Source organism: Callospermophilus lateralis, chromosome 6, assembly GCF_048772815.1.
Source record: "Callospermophilus lateralis isolate mCalLat2 chromosome 6, mCalLat2.hap1, whole genome shotgun sequence".
Lineage (NCBI taxonomy): Eukaryota > Metazoa > Chordata > Mammalia > Rodentia > Sciuridae > Callospermophilus > Callospermophilus lateralis.
In genome coordinates, this window is record NC_135310.1 from 877927 (window position 1) to 894813 (window position 16887).

Here is a 16887-nt window from a genome sequence, read left to right on the forward strand (position 1 = left end):
CTCTTGGCAGCGACTGGACGGTGGTGCTTCCTCTCAGTGGGGGCTTTCAAGGGGGCAGCTGTCGGGACACAGCTCTCGGTACAGGTCCTGGAGCAGACCAGGCCCCACCGGGAGGGCTGCAAGACCTGAGCTGCTGCTCCCGCAGAGCCCACCGTCGAGTCCAACTTCAATCCGGGCTTTGTCTGGGTGATGTCGTCACTTTTAATCCAAAAAATTGGTTTTATTTCACTTAGAATCAGGTCTGCTGATGTTCAAAGGCTTTAGTTCATTCAGACACAGGCACGTTTGGGTCCTTCTGAGGGTTCCGGTGCCTTCCTTCCCCAGGCAGGAGGAGACGTTGTGGGCTACTGCGGGAATGCGGTGAAGCTGGGTCCTGTGAAAGGGGAAGAGAGAGCCCCTGGCAGCAGGGGTCTCCGCGGCTCGCACCTCACCTGGGCCTGTGCTTCTGCCTTGCGTGTCTGCCACAGTCCTCGGGGCGAGACGCTGGGGAGTGGGGTGGTCACTCGATCCCTGTACGCACACATTGCCCCTCGCCTGTCCACTCAGTCAGCGCCTGTGCTCTCCGGATGTGTGGGTCTTGGGCTGCTGTTCTGACCACCTGCAGCCTGCTCCAGGTGCTGCCCCCCACCTGGCTGTGCCCCGCAGTGGTTTCATCTGGTCTGTATTCAGACTGCCACATTTCCACCGCTACCTGATCTGGACGTTTCCTGGACACGTCCGCTCAGGATGGCTAGAGGTAGAACCGAGGCCTACTGCAGAACATGCTCCTCTGCCGTCTCCCATCTCCCAGCAGCACCCCTCTGCTCCTGCGGACATCCGGGGGCCAGCCGAGTGGGGCTGTGCTGGGAGCTGCAGAGGCTCTGGGTCAGTCAGTCAGCTGAGCAGAGCTGCGCCTCCCCAGAACGTGAACCCCGGGTGTGGACAGAGCCGTGCCTCCCTGTGGGCAAGGCCACCGTGCAGGCTCCCTGACTCAGCTGCTGCAGATGTGGTCCTCGCAGCTGGCCGCAACAGGACTTTGCAAGTTTTCGACCTCAACACCGGCTGCAGTGCTGCAGTGATAGCAGAAGCCCATTCGCGGCCTATCCATCAAATCTGTCAGAATAAAGTAAGTTCTGGACACACATGTTACGGTGGGATCTTTAGTGTCCCCTGAAAAGCCTGTGTTGGAAGCATGGTCCTCAGTACAGCAAGACTCAGAGGTGGGTCTTTGAGGCAGTGGTGACCGGGGACAGTGAGCTCATCGTGAGCGGCCATTTGGTGGATTAATGATTTGAATGGACTTGGACTGCAGGGTGGTCGCTCTAGTCAGGTGGGGCGTGGCTGGAGGAGGTGGGTCCCTAGGGCTGTGCCCTGGGCCACATCTGTCCCTGGTTCCTGTCCATCTCCTGGCGGCCAGGCTGAGCAGCTTTCCTCCACCAAGCCTCCCCCATGGTGCTTCTGCCTCCTTCAGGCAAGAAAAATGGGCTGTTTGAACACGAACCGAATCTTTGAATCCACGAGCCCCACAAACGTCTCCTTTTCTGAGTCGCTCTCCTCAGGGTCACTGATCGCAACAAGGAAAAGCCCAAGAATACAGCACGTTGTTTGTAAAATCAGGGGCTTTACGTTTTTATTAAACAGAGTATCAGGATGTGATTTTGGAACTGCTGCCAATTTCAGTGTAATTCGTATGAATCACTATTTTAGGCCTTGACATTTGACCTGTTACCCCAGGGCCCACACAGACCTCGGCAGGTGAGCGGTCTCATGGGGTCACATGGGGTGTGGCCTGGCTCCCTCTCCGTCTCCCCGTCCCCACGCCCAGGCGACGCATCCTTGGGACTCTCAGCACCCTGCTGCCAGCAGAGGCTGCTGGACCCTTAGGGACAGAAGCCACCCCAAGCAGGCCCGTTCCTTCCCGGGGCCCACCCGTGGGTTCCTCAGGGGCTCACTGAGTGCCCGGTGCTTGTTTCGTGGCTGGCGCCTGCAGGTGGCAGGATTCCTCCTCCTCCGTGGCCTTTCCCCAGGGCATTGTCCCGCAGAGGACTCTTTGGGTCCACAGTACAGGAAAGAGCAGTTGTAAATGACTTCCAAATGGAGAGTCGTGTGGAGAAGCCGAGACTGTGGCCGTAGGAGGCAGGGAGGTTCTGCAGGCCCGTGACGGATGCGCGTGCCTGTCCCAGCCACCCAAACGGGGTCAGATGGCCTGACTTTCCATGTTCTCACGTGAAAAAGCCTCAGGCTGTTTTCCCCCTCAGCTCACACTGTCTTGGGAGCAAGTGCCACTTGGCGAGTCCCCAGCAGCGGGTCCTGGGGAGGCTGTGTGACGCTGGCCCAGCCCTGCTGCGTGGGTCCGTTCCTTCCCTGGGTCGGTTCCTTCCCGTGGCTCATCTCGAGGGTTCCCCAGGGGCTGAGCTGCACCCTGCTGGGCGCTGGGGGAGGCAAGGCCAGCCCTGCTGTGAGGGCAGTGGAGCTGGCAGCGCCCCGGGCACTCGCAGTGGAGGCCCGCTGGTCAGAAGGCGGCTTCGTGGTCCAGGGTGTGTCTACTGTGGGCAGCTCTGTGGCTGGGCCACGCTGCCCATCTGGCCCAGGCTGTGCGGACGGCCTCCTCAGCACAGCTGCAGTGCTCTGGGATGCGGTGTCGCAGGAAGAGCGGCTGGAGCTTGTCTGTGGGCCGCTGGCTCACTTCCCGAGGAGGAGCGTCTGGAGCGCCTAAGGCAGGCCTTCATGGCGCAGCTCGCTCGGGGCCGGACTCTTCTCGTCACGCGGCATGAGTTCCCACGTTCACCAGACTTGGATCTAGGGTGTGCTTTCAGGTCTCTGTGTGGGAGGTGGTCTTCATCCTCGGCTTTGTTACTACGTCGGACTTGAGGACAGGGCGTGCAGAGCGTGCATTCTGTTAGTACTGATTTTCTCGATATCTTCTGAGATTTTGTATTCAGTGGAAAACTTGACCTCTGGCTTGTTTTTAAAATAGATATTACACACTTATACAAAATAATGCACTTTTTCTAGCTATCAGCTATAGGTCTCCATGGATGCCCGTGGCTCAATCTAGTTAATTGCTTCTAAATCATTCAAGGCTTCTCAATTCTTTAATAGCAAGGGAAGTGTGTTCGTTCCCTCTCCCACTTGGGCTGCCGTCTGTCAGTCCCCCTTACTGTCTACCCACAGTGGCTGTGGGAACCTGGAGGCCGTGTGACTCAGCACAGTGAAGTCTGCATTCTGCACCTCCACCTCAGCTGTGTTTCAGGACCATTTCTGCTCAGCCTCTGTGCACGTGCCACCCACTCTGCTCAGCCTTCTGAAGAAGGAGGCCTTGCTGTCCTTGGGGTCCTCCTGCAGAGGTCCTCCTGAGCCTTTGCGGGCTGGCGTGAGTGCTGTGCCTGCCGCGGCGGTGCGTGGGTTCACCTCATGTGTGCCTCCTGTTGTGCATTTGTACTGTCCTTCCTGCTTGGGTTTCTTCCTCCTCACCCTCCATCAGGTGGACAGACTGTAAAGCTCTCTTCCCAGGCAGTGGACGGCTCTCTCTGCCTCTGGGCTTCCTATCTTGAGCTCCTATGCTGGGTGCCTTTCCCAGGCAGCGCTCAGCAGGTGGCCTGCAGGTGCAGGGTCACTGGGCCACCCTGGGATGCTCTGCTGCAGGTGTGGGGCCGCGCATGGGCCCCTGCTACCTGAGCTCAGCTCCCACCTGGGGCTGAGGGAGGGCACAGCGAGGTGGTGCTGGGGATGCGACGGCAGAGCTGAGCCCAAGCGGGCCAAGTGTGCCAGTGAGCAGGGCCAAACTCGCAGGGCCCTCTGCTTCCTGCTGCTCGCGAAGAGTCATTCCAGGTGGATTCCAAACACACGTGCCTGGGGACGTCCCGCATGGAGCTTGTCTGGAGAGCTGGAGAGCCAGGTCCCCGCAGGGAGCTTGTCTGGAGAGCTGGAGAGCCAGGTCCCCGCACAGAGCTTGTCTGGAGAGCTGGAGAGCCAGGTCCCCACACGGAGCTTGTCTGGAGAGCTGGAGAGCCAGGTCCCCGCAGAGCTTGTCTGGAGAGCTGGAGAGCCAGGTCCCCGCAGAGCTTGTCTGGAGAGCTGGAGAGCCAGGTCCCCGCAGAGCTTGTCTGGAGAGCTGGAGAGCCAGGTCCCCGCAGAGCTTGTCTGGAGAGCTGGAGAGCCAGGTCCCCGCAGGGAGCTTGTCTGGAGAGCTGGAGAGCCAGGTCCCCGCACGGAGCTTGTCTGGAGAGCTGGAGAGCCAGGTCCCCGCACGGAGCTTGTCTGGAGAGCTGGAGAGCCAGGTCCCCGCAGAGCTTGTCTGGAGAGCTGGAGAGCCAGGTCCCCGCAGGGAGCTTGTCTGGAGAGCTGGAGAGCCAGGTCCCCGCACGGAGCTTGTCTGGAGAGCTGGAGAGCCAGGTCCCCGCACGGAGCTTGTCTGGAGAGCTGGAGAGCCAGGTCCCCGCACGGAGCTTGTCTGGAGAGCTGGAGAGCCAGGTCCCCGCAGAGCTTGTCTGGAGAGCTGGAGAGCCAGGTCCCCGCACGGAGCTTGTCTGGAGAGCTGGAGAGCCAGGTCCCCGCAGAGCTTGTCTGGAGAGCTGGAGAGCCAGGTCCCCGCAGAGCTTGTCTGGAGAGCTGGAGAGCCAGGTCCCCGCAGGGAGCTTGTCTGGAGAGCTGGAGAGCCAGGTCCCCGCACGGAGCTTGTCTGGAGAGCTGGAGAGCCAGGTCCCCGCAGGGAGCTTGTCTGGAGAGCTGGAGAGCCAGGTCCCCGCACGGAGCTTGTCTGGAGAGCTGGAGAGCCAGGTCCCCACACGGAGCTTGTCTGGAGAGCTGGAGAGCCAGGTCTCCGCAGAGCTTGTCTGGAGAGCTGGAGAGCCAGGTCCCCGCACGGAGCTTGTCTGGAGAGCTGGAGAGCCAGGTCCCCGCAGAGCTTGTCTGGAGAGCTGGAGAGCCAGGTCCCCGCACGGAGCTTGTCTGGAGAGCTGGAGAGCCAGGTCCCCGCACGGAGCTTGTCTGGAGAGCTGGAGAGCCAGGTCCTGCACGGAGCTTGTCTGGAGAGCTGGAGAGCCAGGTCCCCGCAGAGCTTGTCTGGAGAGCTGGAGAGCCAGGTCCCCGCAGGGAGCTTGTCTGGAGAGCTGGAGAGCCAGGTCTCCGCAGAGCTTGTCTGGAGAGCTGGAGAGCCAGGTCCCCGCACGGAGCTTGTCTGGAGAGCTGGAGAGCCAGGTCCCCGCACGGAGCTTGTCTGGAGAGCTGAAGAGCCAGGTCCCCGCACGGAGCTTGTCTGGAGAGCTGGAGAGCCAGGTCCTGCACGGAGCTTGTCTGGAGAGCTGGAGAGCCAGGTCCCCGCACGGAGCTTGTCTGGAGAGCTGGAGAGCCAGGTCCCCGCAGGGAGCTTGTCTGGAGAGCTGGAGAGCCAGGTGCTGGCGGGAGGGGCCCTCACGAGGCTCCAGGCGTTGGAGTCATGTTTCGAGCCAGAGGTTCCACGGAGCCCTTCCCTGGAGTCTCACTCTGTGGGTGTCTTTTGACAGCAGCAGGGAAGGTGGGCACCTGAGGGCCCCTCGGTGCCTCCCGCTGTCCAGGCCTCTGCACTCACCTGCACTGTCTCACGGTTCCTGCGAGGTCTTAGGTGGGACGTTGGGTGGAGAAGCAGGGCCTCACTGAGGCGTCCCGGATGCCGTGCTGACTGGTGTGACCCTCACTTGGAAAAGGAATGTCGGCCTGCCGACCCCTTGCTCTGTCATCCTCTGCTGATCCGGTGCTATGCCTCTGGTGGCGTGACACGCAGAGAAAATGACCACTCACGGTTGATGCTCCCTCTGCTCAGTGCACAGCCTCAGCTGCTGGGCAGTGCGTGCACACCAAGGATGGCTTCCTTGGTGACGTGACTGTCACGTGAGTTCTGAGGCCTGAGTTCGCACAAGCCAAGGCTGCCTGCCCTCTCTGCACCATGTGCTCCTGGGGACCATATTCACACACACAGCTTGCCACAGACTGAAAGGCTGTGGGGCAGAGCAGGACTGTGGGTGGAAGTTCTCAAGTTTGACTCTGAAGTGAGCCTAGGCTCTGGCTCTCTCACTAAATCGTTTTAGTAAGAGGTTTGTGTTGATTTCTGACTGTAAAGAATGACGTATTATCAGACGTCAGTGGCACGGTGTCTTTATTTACTTACAGTGGGACTGAAACCCAGGGTGCTACACCACTGAGCTACAGCCCCAGCCCTTTTCATTTTTTATTTTGAGACAGGGCCTCGCTAAGTTGCTGAGGCTGGCCTTAACTTGCAATCCTCTTGCCTCAGCCCCTGGAGGAGCTGGGTTTACGCGTGCACCCCTGTGCCCAGCAGCAGAATGCTTTAAAATCCAGCCTTTAGAAACCCATCTTGACTTTTCCCTTCTGACTTCAGGGATCATCATTTACGACCCAGCAGTTCCAGGCCTATAATCTTTTCCTGACCACAGCCGTTGGTGAAGGGGTGAGACTGTGGGACCTGAGGACCCTGAGGTAAGTCCTGCACGTATCCCAACACTGCCACGGGGAGGCGGCTGGAGCTAGGAGCAAGGCCCGGTGGCTTCCCAACCTGCCGAGGCTGTGGCTCACCCATGCACAGTTGAGGAGGTGAGCTGACACTCGCTAGGCTAGAACCCAGGGCGTCGGGTGCATGAAACCAGCACCTGCTCAACTGTGTGCACCCAGGACACGCTTCCACCGTGAGTGGACAGGGGGCACTCCTGTGCTCCTCGGTCCCAGAACAGAGAGAAAGCCCCATCGGCAGGTGTCCTGGGGCCCACTGGTCAGGACCTGTTGGTGGTGCGAGCCCTGGGGCGCCCATCCCGGGAGGCCACGCTGCTAGGCACTTCCCTGGGGAGGCTTGGAGGTTCTCTTCATAAAGCTAGCGCCAATCCTCTCCTTTTAATTTGTGCATAATAATCGTACGTACAGTGCATCTGACTGTGGCACACTTACAGGTGTGTGTCCCGCAGCCTGGCTTATCTCACCCACGATGCTCTGACCTTTATAAAAGTGGTGCTTTGTAAGTCGCTGTTTGTGACCCTTGACTCCCTTGATAGACGTGCCCCTTCCTGGAGCCTGGGCCCTTTACCCAGCTTGATTCTCCGATCCCCTGCTGGGAAGTGAGCTAGGCTCTGCACGTGAGAGGCAAGCTGCCTCCCGCACAGGCTGAACTGGCAGGTCCTGCCGTACCGCAGCCCCCAGAGACCACTGCTATTTAGTATCGATCATCTACGGAAAGCTCGTGTATTGCGAGTTCTGTCATCTTTGAGGATTCATGGTATCAGACAATGTCTGAATTGCTTTTCAAGATCGCTTTAGTTGTTTGCCATTTAAAACTCTCGAACATAGAATGTTCAGGGTGTGGCCCAGTGGTGGGGAGCTTGCCCGGCTCCTTGGCAAGGCCCAGAGTTCAGTCCCCAGAACTGCAGCAAAAAATAGAAGCTTTTTTCATGATAGTTTCTTCCTTTTGTGAAGGGAAGGGCTGGCTGGTGTGCCTCCTCCACCTGTGTCGAGACGTGACGGCCCCTGCTGTTCCTTGCTGTCCTCGCAGGTGTGAGCGCACTTTTGAAGGACATCCGAACCGTGGCTACCCCTGCAGAATTGCTTTCAGCCCTTGTGGACGGTTTGTGGCCTGCGGAGCTGAGGACAGACATGTAGGTGCGGGTGAGGGACGTGGGGCACAGAATCTAGTGATGCTGTCTGGTCACTCTGTGGATGGGCACGCTGGGTGCCCCGTGTTGCTCGAGGTGCCCAGTCTCATGCTTCAGTGGCCAGGCGTGGGAGGCACAGACGCCACTTCTTTATTGAAGCTTGGGGAGCACCCACCCGGGCCCAAGCCTCTCGCAGCACTGCACGTGCGCTGAGAACCCTTGCGTGGTGTGTCCTGGGGATGCAGGTGACGCTGTGAGGGGCCTTTCCTAAGGAACAGGTGCTGTTGGGAAGCTGCCCTTTCCCCTGGCCCCACCGCACAGCGTGTGCACCTCCAGGGGGTCTGGAGCACAGCTTGTCAACACCCTGTGTCCCTGACACACGAGGGGGCAGGTTTTAGTTCCAGGGCAGCAGACCCAGCACCACCACGGGAGGCCTACCCTGCAGATGTCATCTTGCTCATGCTGCTAGAGACCATCCGTCTGCCTGGTGTAGGAGGGTCCGCTCCTTCTCGGGCATCTGAGGGAGAGACCGTCCAGCGGGTATATCCTTGGCCTTACTGGGTGGAGCGCTGTCTTCACATGACCCTTCTCCTCCATGTATCTCCGGTTTCTCTGTCCTTTTGTTGTGGAAACAGACGGCAGAGAAACACCAGCAGCGCTGGGAGAGGAGAATCCAGACTCTGTTTCCCTCCAGCAGGCCCGGAGGGGAGCAGACTCCAGCTCTGAGCCCTGACCAGGCTCTCACAACATTTATAGGTCATTTGGCGTCATCTTGGACCCGTCCTGTCACTGGGGCTTTTGTCTTTTTAAAAAGTTCCCAGTCTGTGTGGCTGAAGGCCTTGTGGGGCCCCCAACATAGAGCACTCCCAGAGACAGCAGAAGGGCCCTTCCACAGGCTCCTTAGACCTGGAGGCCTGGCCCAGGGCTGTTTGCATATCAAGAGGGAGAAGGCAGACTCCAGGGGCAGTCATTTAGGCCCCTGGAGGAAGGCTGGGCAGAGGAGGGCTGACCCTAGTCTCCTCTCACAGCCAGGTCTGGTTTCGCCATCACTCCTTCTCCTCAGGGGTGCTGGCTGTGGTGAGTGTCCCACTCAAAACTCATGCTGAATTCTGTGGCCATTGCGATGGCATCCAGAGGGGGACCTGTGGGCCAGGAGCACTGCACCCTCATGATGGACTGTGCCTCCCTGGCCAGTGAGGCCGCAGCCAGAAGGCCTGTGCCAAGTGCTGGCCGTGGCACCGAGCGTGGCAGCACCCCACAGGAGCAGGAGGAGGTGGTGCGAGCGAGCGGGAGCTGCTGTGGAGGCTCCCCCCGTGGAAGCAGTGCTGGGGCGGGATGGTGCAGGCTGGCACAGCATGGCCGGGAGCCCAGGAGATCGCTGCAGGCGTCTGACACAGAGAGCACACCCATGGCGTGGCCAGACACTGGCCATCCCAGCGAGGCTGCAGGGGAGGGGAGGAAGCAAGTGCTGGAAACCAGGGTAGGCGCGTGGCCGAGCTGGCTCTTCAGGGGCTGGGAAGGCAGAGCACAGCGTGAGGAGCTGGGCTTCTGCTGGAGAGGCTGCTGCCGGTGTCGCAGGGACTGCGTGGCTCCTCAAGATGGGGAGGGGAGGACTCAAGGAGAGAAGAATCAATCCGACAACTGAAGGGGAGGAGAAGGGAGAATTGAAATACCCTGTCTGACCCTGCAGAGCGTGGAAAGGTGTCTTGGGAGCGTCAGCCACGTGAGCTCCCACGCTGTCAGCTGAGGAGGAGGCTGGAGGCTGGGCACAGTGGACAGAAGAGGACCCGTGGGCACTGCAGGGTCTCCGGGGCTGCCACTCCATCAGACTCAGTTCTGGACTTGGGGCCAGGACTGCATGAGGGAGGACACTGGTCCTGGGAGGACACCTGGGCGTCTGCTCTCCCAACCCCAGGGAGCCACCCTGGGCTGCCCAGCTATGGCTCAGGTGGGCCCAGGTGCTGTTTTGAAAGGTATTTGTGGTCAACCTTGGCAGGTCCAGTTCTGCAGGTGTGTAAGGTGGGCAAGCATGGGCATGGCTGCCTGCCTGGACTGCAAAGGCCACTGCCCCCGGGTGCTCAGGCAGAGCCTCTGCAGTGTCCACTCATGCCCAGTGAGAGTGTCTTGCTGGCTTGCAGATGGCCACTTTTCCTGTGTCCTCCCATGAGGGCAAGTAGGGGAAGGAGGGGGAGGCCACAGGCTCCTGAGCCCACGTGACCTGCTGCCTCCAGCAGCCGCACCTCAGACACCATTCCCTTGGCTTGGCTTTCACTGATGCATTTTGTGGGGAAAAATCAGTCTCCAACACTGTTAGGACACACTTATGGCAATTCAAAACATAAAAGAACCGGGTGTGTGTGTGTGTGTGTGTGTGTCCATCCCATGGGAATCCCTCGGCATCAAAGCGTCATTGCAGCTTTTGGGCTTCTCAGGTGTCCGTCCTGCTGGGCCCTGGTGTGGCTTGCCCACGCCTGGGACTGAACTTCAGACTTAGGTGCCTGGACGTGCTGCCTCCTCTCGTCGGGTGCTGCCTATAGACTTGGCGCGTGGTGTGACACTGGTGTCCAGGGCAGTCTGCTGGTCTCCTCTGTGTTGGCTGCTGCTCTTTGGTCACCGTGCCTTTCCTGTTTGGTCATTTCAATGTGCTGTGAGCACTCCACTTCACGCCGCCCGAGCTGCGTGCTGAGTGCTGTGGGTGTTCTGGAGTCTGTGTCCCGCCGGCCTTCTCTCAGCTTCTTGGCATGGTCGTCCACCACTGCAAGGAAATGTGTACGTGGGCCCCGCGAGGACCCGGCTCCTTCCTGCCTGTGCCGTGGGGCATAGGCTGGTGCCAAGACCCACATCCCGTGTGTGCACTCTGCGCCCCACGGCACCGGCTTTTCCTGTGGAGCTACTTTCCTGCTGGAGGGTTTCTGCCCAGCTCTCGGCTGTGGGCTCCTGCGCTGCCTGCCTTCCTTGATGCCCTCGACACCCGGGCCGCCCTGGTTTGCCCTTCCCCAGCACCTTGGCCCTGCTGGACAGGCTGCTGGCCCTGCCGCAGCGACTTGTCCCCAGCTGCGTGGCTCTGATGAGAACCTGCCGTGCTCCCTGCCATGGACTTCCTTTATGCTGATTTTTTTTCTGGATACTTTCAAGATGTTTTCCTTATAGTTTATTTCTAGGAGTTTAATTTGGATCTAAGTGAAGCCTGCTTTTAAATAATCATATTTGCGATTCACTAAGTGTTTTTATTTTATTTTATTTTTTTTCCTGTTTAAAATTTTATTTATTTATTTTTTTATTGGTTGTTCAAAACATTACAAAGCTCTTGACATATCATATTTCATACTTTAGATTCAAGTGGGTTACGAACTCCCATTTTTACCCCAAATACAGATTGTAGAATCACATCGGTTACACATCCACATTTTTACATAATGCCCTATTAGTAAGTGTTTTTAATCTGACCTTTTTGTCTTTAACCAAGTTTAAGGAATTATCTTTCATATTTTTCCAAACATTTTTCCCTCTGGTGCAAATGGTGACAAAAAGATATCTGCCTGCAAAGAGGACGAGTCTCACCTGATTGAGCCCAGGGCTGGGCTGGTCCCCCTGAGGCCACTGTGCCCCTTCCAGGTGGCCCTACTGCCATCCTCCACGATTAGGAAGAAGGAAGTTCTCAGACATGTCCAGGGAAGTCTGGAAGGTGCATGGCAGCCACGGAGAAGCTGGCTTTGTTCTGGCATCTGCGGAGCGAGCAGGGGGCTGGAAGGGCAGGGTCCTCCCAGGAGCAGGCGCAGCCTTGGCCTGCAGCTCCAGGCAGACAACAGGCGTGCGTGGTCCCTAGGTTCCAAGTGGCTCTCTGGGAACGTGGAGCGCTCTTCTCTGCCCGGATGGCAGAGATGACAGTGTGTGGAGCGAGCTCAGCACGCATGTGCAGGCGGTTTCCTGAGATCCCTGTGGGCTTGAGCTCAAGGCCTGCAGCAGTCCACAGAAGACATCAAGGGTCACGAGCTCCGTTTTGGGTAACGTCGTTGGCTTCCTGTAGGACCTTGCTTTTGTCTTAATGAGTGCATTTACCCCGGTTCCACGTGAAGGGCGTGCATGACCACTCAGCGAGCGGCTCCGCCTGGCCTGCTGGGGCAGCCCCATCTTCCCAGCCTCTGGTGGCCTGCGGCTGTCAGTGCAGGGCCATCCTTCCTCCTCCTCCTGCAGGCACAGCTTCCCTGGGCTCTCTGGGGAAACGCAGCCTCACCTCTCCGGGCACCAGAGACCCTGGCCTGGCCCCACCCTGGAGGTCCTCCTGGGCTGGACTCGGTTTCTCATTCTGCACTTTCTTCCTGTGTCCTCTCGTTACCTACAACACCCTTGCCCTTCCTGAGGGTCAGCCTCTGTCTGCCCCGCGTGCTTTGTGTCCCAGCCTCACACCTCGCCCTCTTCTCCTGGCCACTGTGGCTTCCTCATCTTTGGAATTGAGGCTGTGCTTCGAATCCCAATTCCACGCCCAGCACTCTGGGAGAGCGCTTCTTCCTCAGTGAGTCCAGACCTTCAGGGTCTCCTGACTGAGGGTCAGTTCCTCATGGTCCAGACCTTCATGGTCTTCATTAGGAACCGGCCCTGGTTTTGGCTGTTGCTGACAGAGCTGCCCTCAGGTCTGAGCTCTGTCGTGGGCCTGTGAGCAGCGTGGAGCTGGCCGGGGCTGCGGGGCTCCGGAAATGCTGCTCAGACGCACGGCAGGGTTGCCAGGTCTCAGGGCTTGTGTTTGCCTTCTGCAGGGGCTTTTCCTTGGAGGATTTTCATTCCTGACAGGGGAAAGGGGCACAGAGGCCATGGAGGCCTGTGCCTGTGTGGTGAGAGCTGAGGCCCTGCAGGGTCTGGCAGTTTTTGTTGATGCAGAGGATGGAGAAGAAATGAAGACTCAAGGGCTGTGTGGTCTAGGGCTGGGCCCGAGGCTGCCGCTTTCTTCTCAGCACACCTGTGGAATTGCAGAGCGGAGCAACGCCAGAGGCTGGTGTCCCTGCAGACAGCCTTGGTGAAGCCATGAGGCGCGGCCAGCAGTCCTGCACGTGGCGGCCACCGTGCTGGTCTTCAGAGTTGCTGCTGGCAGAGTTTGCATGGCTTCCGTGCTCCTGGGTGGCTGGAGGCTGGAGGGACATCTCCCAGGCCGGGGGCAGTAAGGACATCCACCCACATTCTCCCTGGCTGTCTGGCGCACGATGAAGTAAAATCCAGCCTCAGTAGCTTTCCACACTGGATATGTAGCAATGCCAAAATCGCATGAGTGAGGCCAGAGGTGGGTGGGGGAGGAGGCCTGTGTGAGTGCTGCAGCTCTTGTGCCTTGGTGCTCATACCAAGTGGGAGAAGGGGTGTCACTGGACAGGCAGGTTCCCTCAGGAGTGGAGAATGCTTGTCAGCAGGGCGTAGACCCCTCTGCGGTAGGCCTCCTGCTGCTCTGCCTAGCTGGGCTCAGGCCCCCGCAGCTGGGATGACAGGCCTCACCACTGCACCTGCTTGTGTTGTAGACTCTGTGTGTTCGACTCGTACAGAGATGGTCCTGGGGACTCAAGATGGATGACGGGGGAGATGGGGTGGAGAGTGGAGTGGCTGAGACACCAGCCACAGGGTCAGAGAGGAGTGATCGGGGTTTCCTCTAAATTTAGAATAGAACACTCTAGAACACAACCAGGTCCATGACCAAAAAGAGGCATCGGGGCAAGAGGACCCAAGCCATCGGTACAGCAAAGGGCTCTGGTGCACAGGGATGGCCTGGGGGCCCAGCTGTGCCGCACCCCTGGGCAAGAGGTCAGTGTGTCAGGAGCCTGAGCCAGCAGACTTGTCTTCAGAAGGAAGCGGGCTTCCCAGCTGGGCTTCTGGAACGTTCATGGGTGCGTTATGATCATATGTAGCAGGTGCTTGTAGAACCGTCTTCCACAAACACAAGGTCATCTGGCTGGTCTCAGGCCCCAGAGCTGACCCTCCCCTACAGGCCTCCCCTCTGCTTGCAGGATGGGACTGGCCGATGGGCAAGGGAAAGCAAGAAAGGACAGCAGGAGTGCAGCCGGCCAAGTGACCACAACTCAGCAGCAGCAGCAAGGACCGGCCACGAGGGGGCGAGTGAGAGGAGAGTGCTGACATCAGGCACCAGAGGTGGGTGGGAGTCTCCCACAGCAGGCCTGAGGGGAGGGGCTCCCCAGGAGACCCTCCTGGCCTCGACAGATGGAGAGCACGCAGACCCCAGGCCATGGCACCTCGTAGACATTCCTAATGATGTCTGAGCGTCGTGTCGCTGTGACCAAACACCGGACAAGAACTACTTAGAGGAGGAAGCTTATTGGGCACACAGAGTTTCAGAGGTCTCAGTATATGGTCAGCAGGTTCCCTATCTCTGGGCCCGAGATGAGCAGGATATCATGGTGGAAGGGCATGGAGGAGGGAGGAGAGCAGCACAGGACGTGGTGGCCAGGAAGCCAGGGAGCTCTGCTCAGCAGACATGCCCCAAAGACATGCCCCGGTAACCTCCTCCTCCAGCCACAGGCCACCTGCCTACAGTCACCACCCACTAACCCCCGTTCGTGGGTCAGTCGTAACAGTGTGTGTGCCAACAGGGAGGGAGCACAGGAGTGATGAAAAGCCAGTGACTGAGTGTGAGGATGAAGTCCAGCAGCCTCTCACCAGTGAGGTCAAACAGAAGCTTCTCCCACTGAGATGTTCACATTCTGTCTGTCCTTGGTTTAAAGGTACAAAACGAAACATGAACCACAGGTTTTCTGTCAGTATCACTGACATCATGGTTAGTGTCTCTGAGATACAAATGAAGCCGTGCTTAGAGGGGATTGGTGGCCCCAGTACTGTGCCACAGAGAGGGAGAGCCAGAGGCTGCATGCCTGGGAGCTGGTCACCAGGAGACGGAGTGGCACAGGGGAAGTGACAGCCCCAGCACACAGAGCGCCTGGACCAGTCATCAGGATTCTAGAGTTTAAAACATGAGCTACAAAGTGAACTTTAGCCAACACCCCAAATTTAAAAATACAGAAGCTTAATATGTAATTAATAAGAATTGATAAAGGGAATAAAAAATGGGACAGGGGACTCCCGAAAATCACAGACTGCTTTTCATGATTCATGTGAGTAAGTTTGTAAGGTCAGGCCTGGTTGTGCTCACCTGGTGGCAGGTGCCTGGTAGGGGAGTTGGCCCTGCACCAGCACTGTGTGCAGACGGCAGAGGAGCCGGGTGCTGGCCTAGGGCGCCACTCTGTGGCCTGAAAAAGCTGCCTCCCCTTTGGTGGTGGCCACTTTGCCCATGGATTTGGGACAAGGGTGGCGATTCTCCTCCCTGGCTTGTAGAGCAGGGTCCATGAGGAAGGCCACCTGCAGCTTTGGAGGCTTGTGATCACAGCCCTTGGCTCCTGTCAGTACGGAAACGTGGGCCCTGCAGGGCCCTGCTAGGGTCCTTCCCATACCCTGCCTGCACAGAGAGGAGAGCCTGGGGCTCACTGGTCCTGAAGAAGCCAAGACCCACGAGCCAGAGGGCCCTGGAGGTGGCCTGAGTCGCAGATGAAGGACACTGTTCTTGGTGGACTAGGAAGACCGCAGGCTCGTCAGAAAAGCCAGTGTGGCCTCTGGGCAGGACCACGGTGGGCAGTGGTTCCAGCAGCTGTGCTTGCAGCCTCAGGCCCAGAGCGAAGGTCAGGCCTGGTTGTGCTCACCTGGTGGCAGGTGACATGCTGTGCAGGTGTGAGGCCTGCAGCCTGGTAGGGGAGTTGGCCCTGCACCAGCACTGTGTGCAGACGGCAGAGGGCAGTGTGTGCCTCCAGGTGACACATAGGCACTTCCCTACTGGGAACTCCACTGGAGACCTACTCCAAGACCCCAGCCACTGGCAGAGTCGCAGGGAAGGTCCGGCACAAGCGGCGTCCCCATGTCAGGCTGTGGGAGCAGCAGTGGCCAGGCCTCCTCCTGCTGTGGCGTGGCGTCTCTCCGTCACCACGATCTTCAGAAGGCGCTGGGTGTCTCCAGTCGGCAGTGCCCTCCTCTCAGGCCCCAGCAGCATGGATGTTCCCCTGTCCCTAAAGGAAGAGCCCAACGGCACCGGTGGCTGTATGTGCCCACGATGTGATCAGTGACCCCTCGGCGAGCAGCCCTGGTGAGCGCGGCTCCAGCTCCAGGCTGCCAGAGCGACACCAAGGGCGGGTGCCGCGAGGGACGCGGGGGCGACTTTCTCATGCACTCGGGGACGTTAAGGTGAGTTTGGAATAGAAATCTCTTCTCCTTAGCCTTAGTTGTGGACACAAACCCCCGCACTGAACTGTGGGGGAACTGTGGGGTGTGCCAGGAGAGAGCGCACACGTGCTCACTGGGGGTGACCTGCTTGCACACTGATCGGCTGCAGATGGCCCTCCCCTGCAGGGTATGGAGCCTGCCCCACTCCCAGCCCGCCCAGAACCCCTGTTCTTGTCCCCTAGGCTTACGTGTACAACCTGGGCTGCAGCACATTTTCCCATCGGCTGGCTGGACACACAGACACCGTCTCTGAAGTGGCCTTCAACCCAGCGGCTCCCCAGGTACACCTCCCTGTGCAACCTCTTGCCCCATTGCTGCTCATATCTGTCAGGCTTTATTTGGGTGAAATTTTATAATGTTCCAGATCAATCTGGTTTCACTGTCTGCAGGGAGAACTTAGGAAAAGCACCTTTAATGGTGAGAAAGAGAGATGCAGAGGGTGTTTTCAATACTGACAGTATTTGTCATGTGGTGTCTCTGTGCTCCTTCCAGCTGAAATGTAGAGGGCAGGACCGTCTGGAAAATGGGGTCAGGTGTGGCCATCCTGAGTGCTGAAGGGAGGAAGCAGGGACTGGGCCAGTGGGAACAGGTCTCAAAGATCCCAGGACCAGAATTTGTATGTAGGAAGAGGACCATGAAATTTAAAGGAACTGTCTTAATTAAGAGAGAAGGCAATAACAGAGGCAAATCGGTTCTAAAGAAAGATGGATGTTCTTGTGTTAAAATACAGAGGAGGCCCCTGTGGAGGTAAAACTGTCCAGGCTGACTCAGCCTAAGCCTGGGACTGTCGGTTCAGCCTGGTCAGGCCTGAAGCTCTGACTCAGGGAACCTGACGTGCACACCGCTCATGCTGCCCCTCACTTGCTGGGACCTGTGGCGGTCCTTCACGTGGCTCACTGCTGAAGTGCACGCCACAGTGAGGCGCAGATCAGGGCAGTCAGCCGGGCGCTGCACTGCCCAGGGCTTCCTCCACCCTAGCCTGTCTTCCCAGTCCTCTGCTGCGGCCGGTTAGGGC

General features: G+C 58.6%; 1 protein-coding gene across 1 annotated transcript in view; it reads left to right on the forward strand.

Annotated features, from left to right (window-relative positions):
- Wdr27 (WD repeat domain 27) overlaps positions 1-16887 on the forward strand; it is a 146854-nt gene that overhangs the window by 78243 nt on the left and 51724 nt on the right. The window contains exons 20-23 of the mRNA XM_077109623.1: positions 984-1105; positions 6356-6453; positions 7514-7616; positions 16055-16153. Of these exons, the coding sequence (XP_076965738.1) occupies positions 984-1105; positions 6356-6453; positions 7514-7616; positions 16055-16153 (422 nt within the window). The remainder of the gene's footprint in view (positions 1-983; positions 1106-6355; positions 6454-7513; positions 7617-16054; positions 16154-16887) is intronic.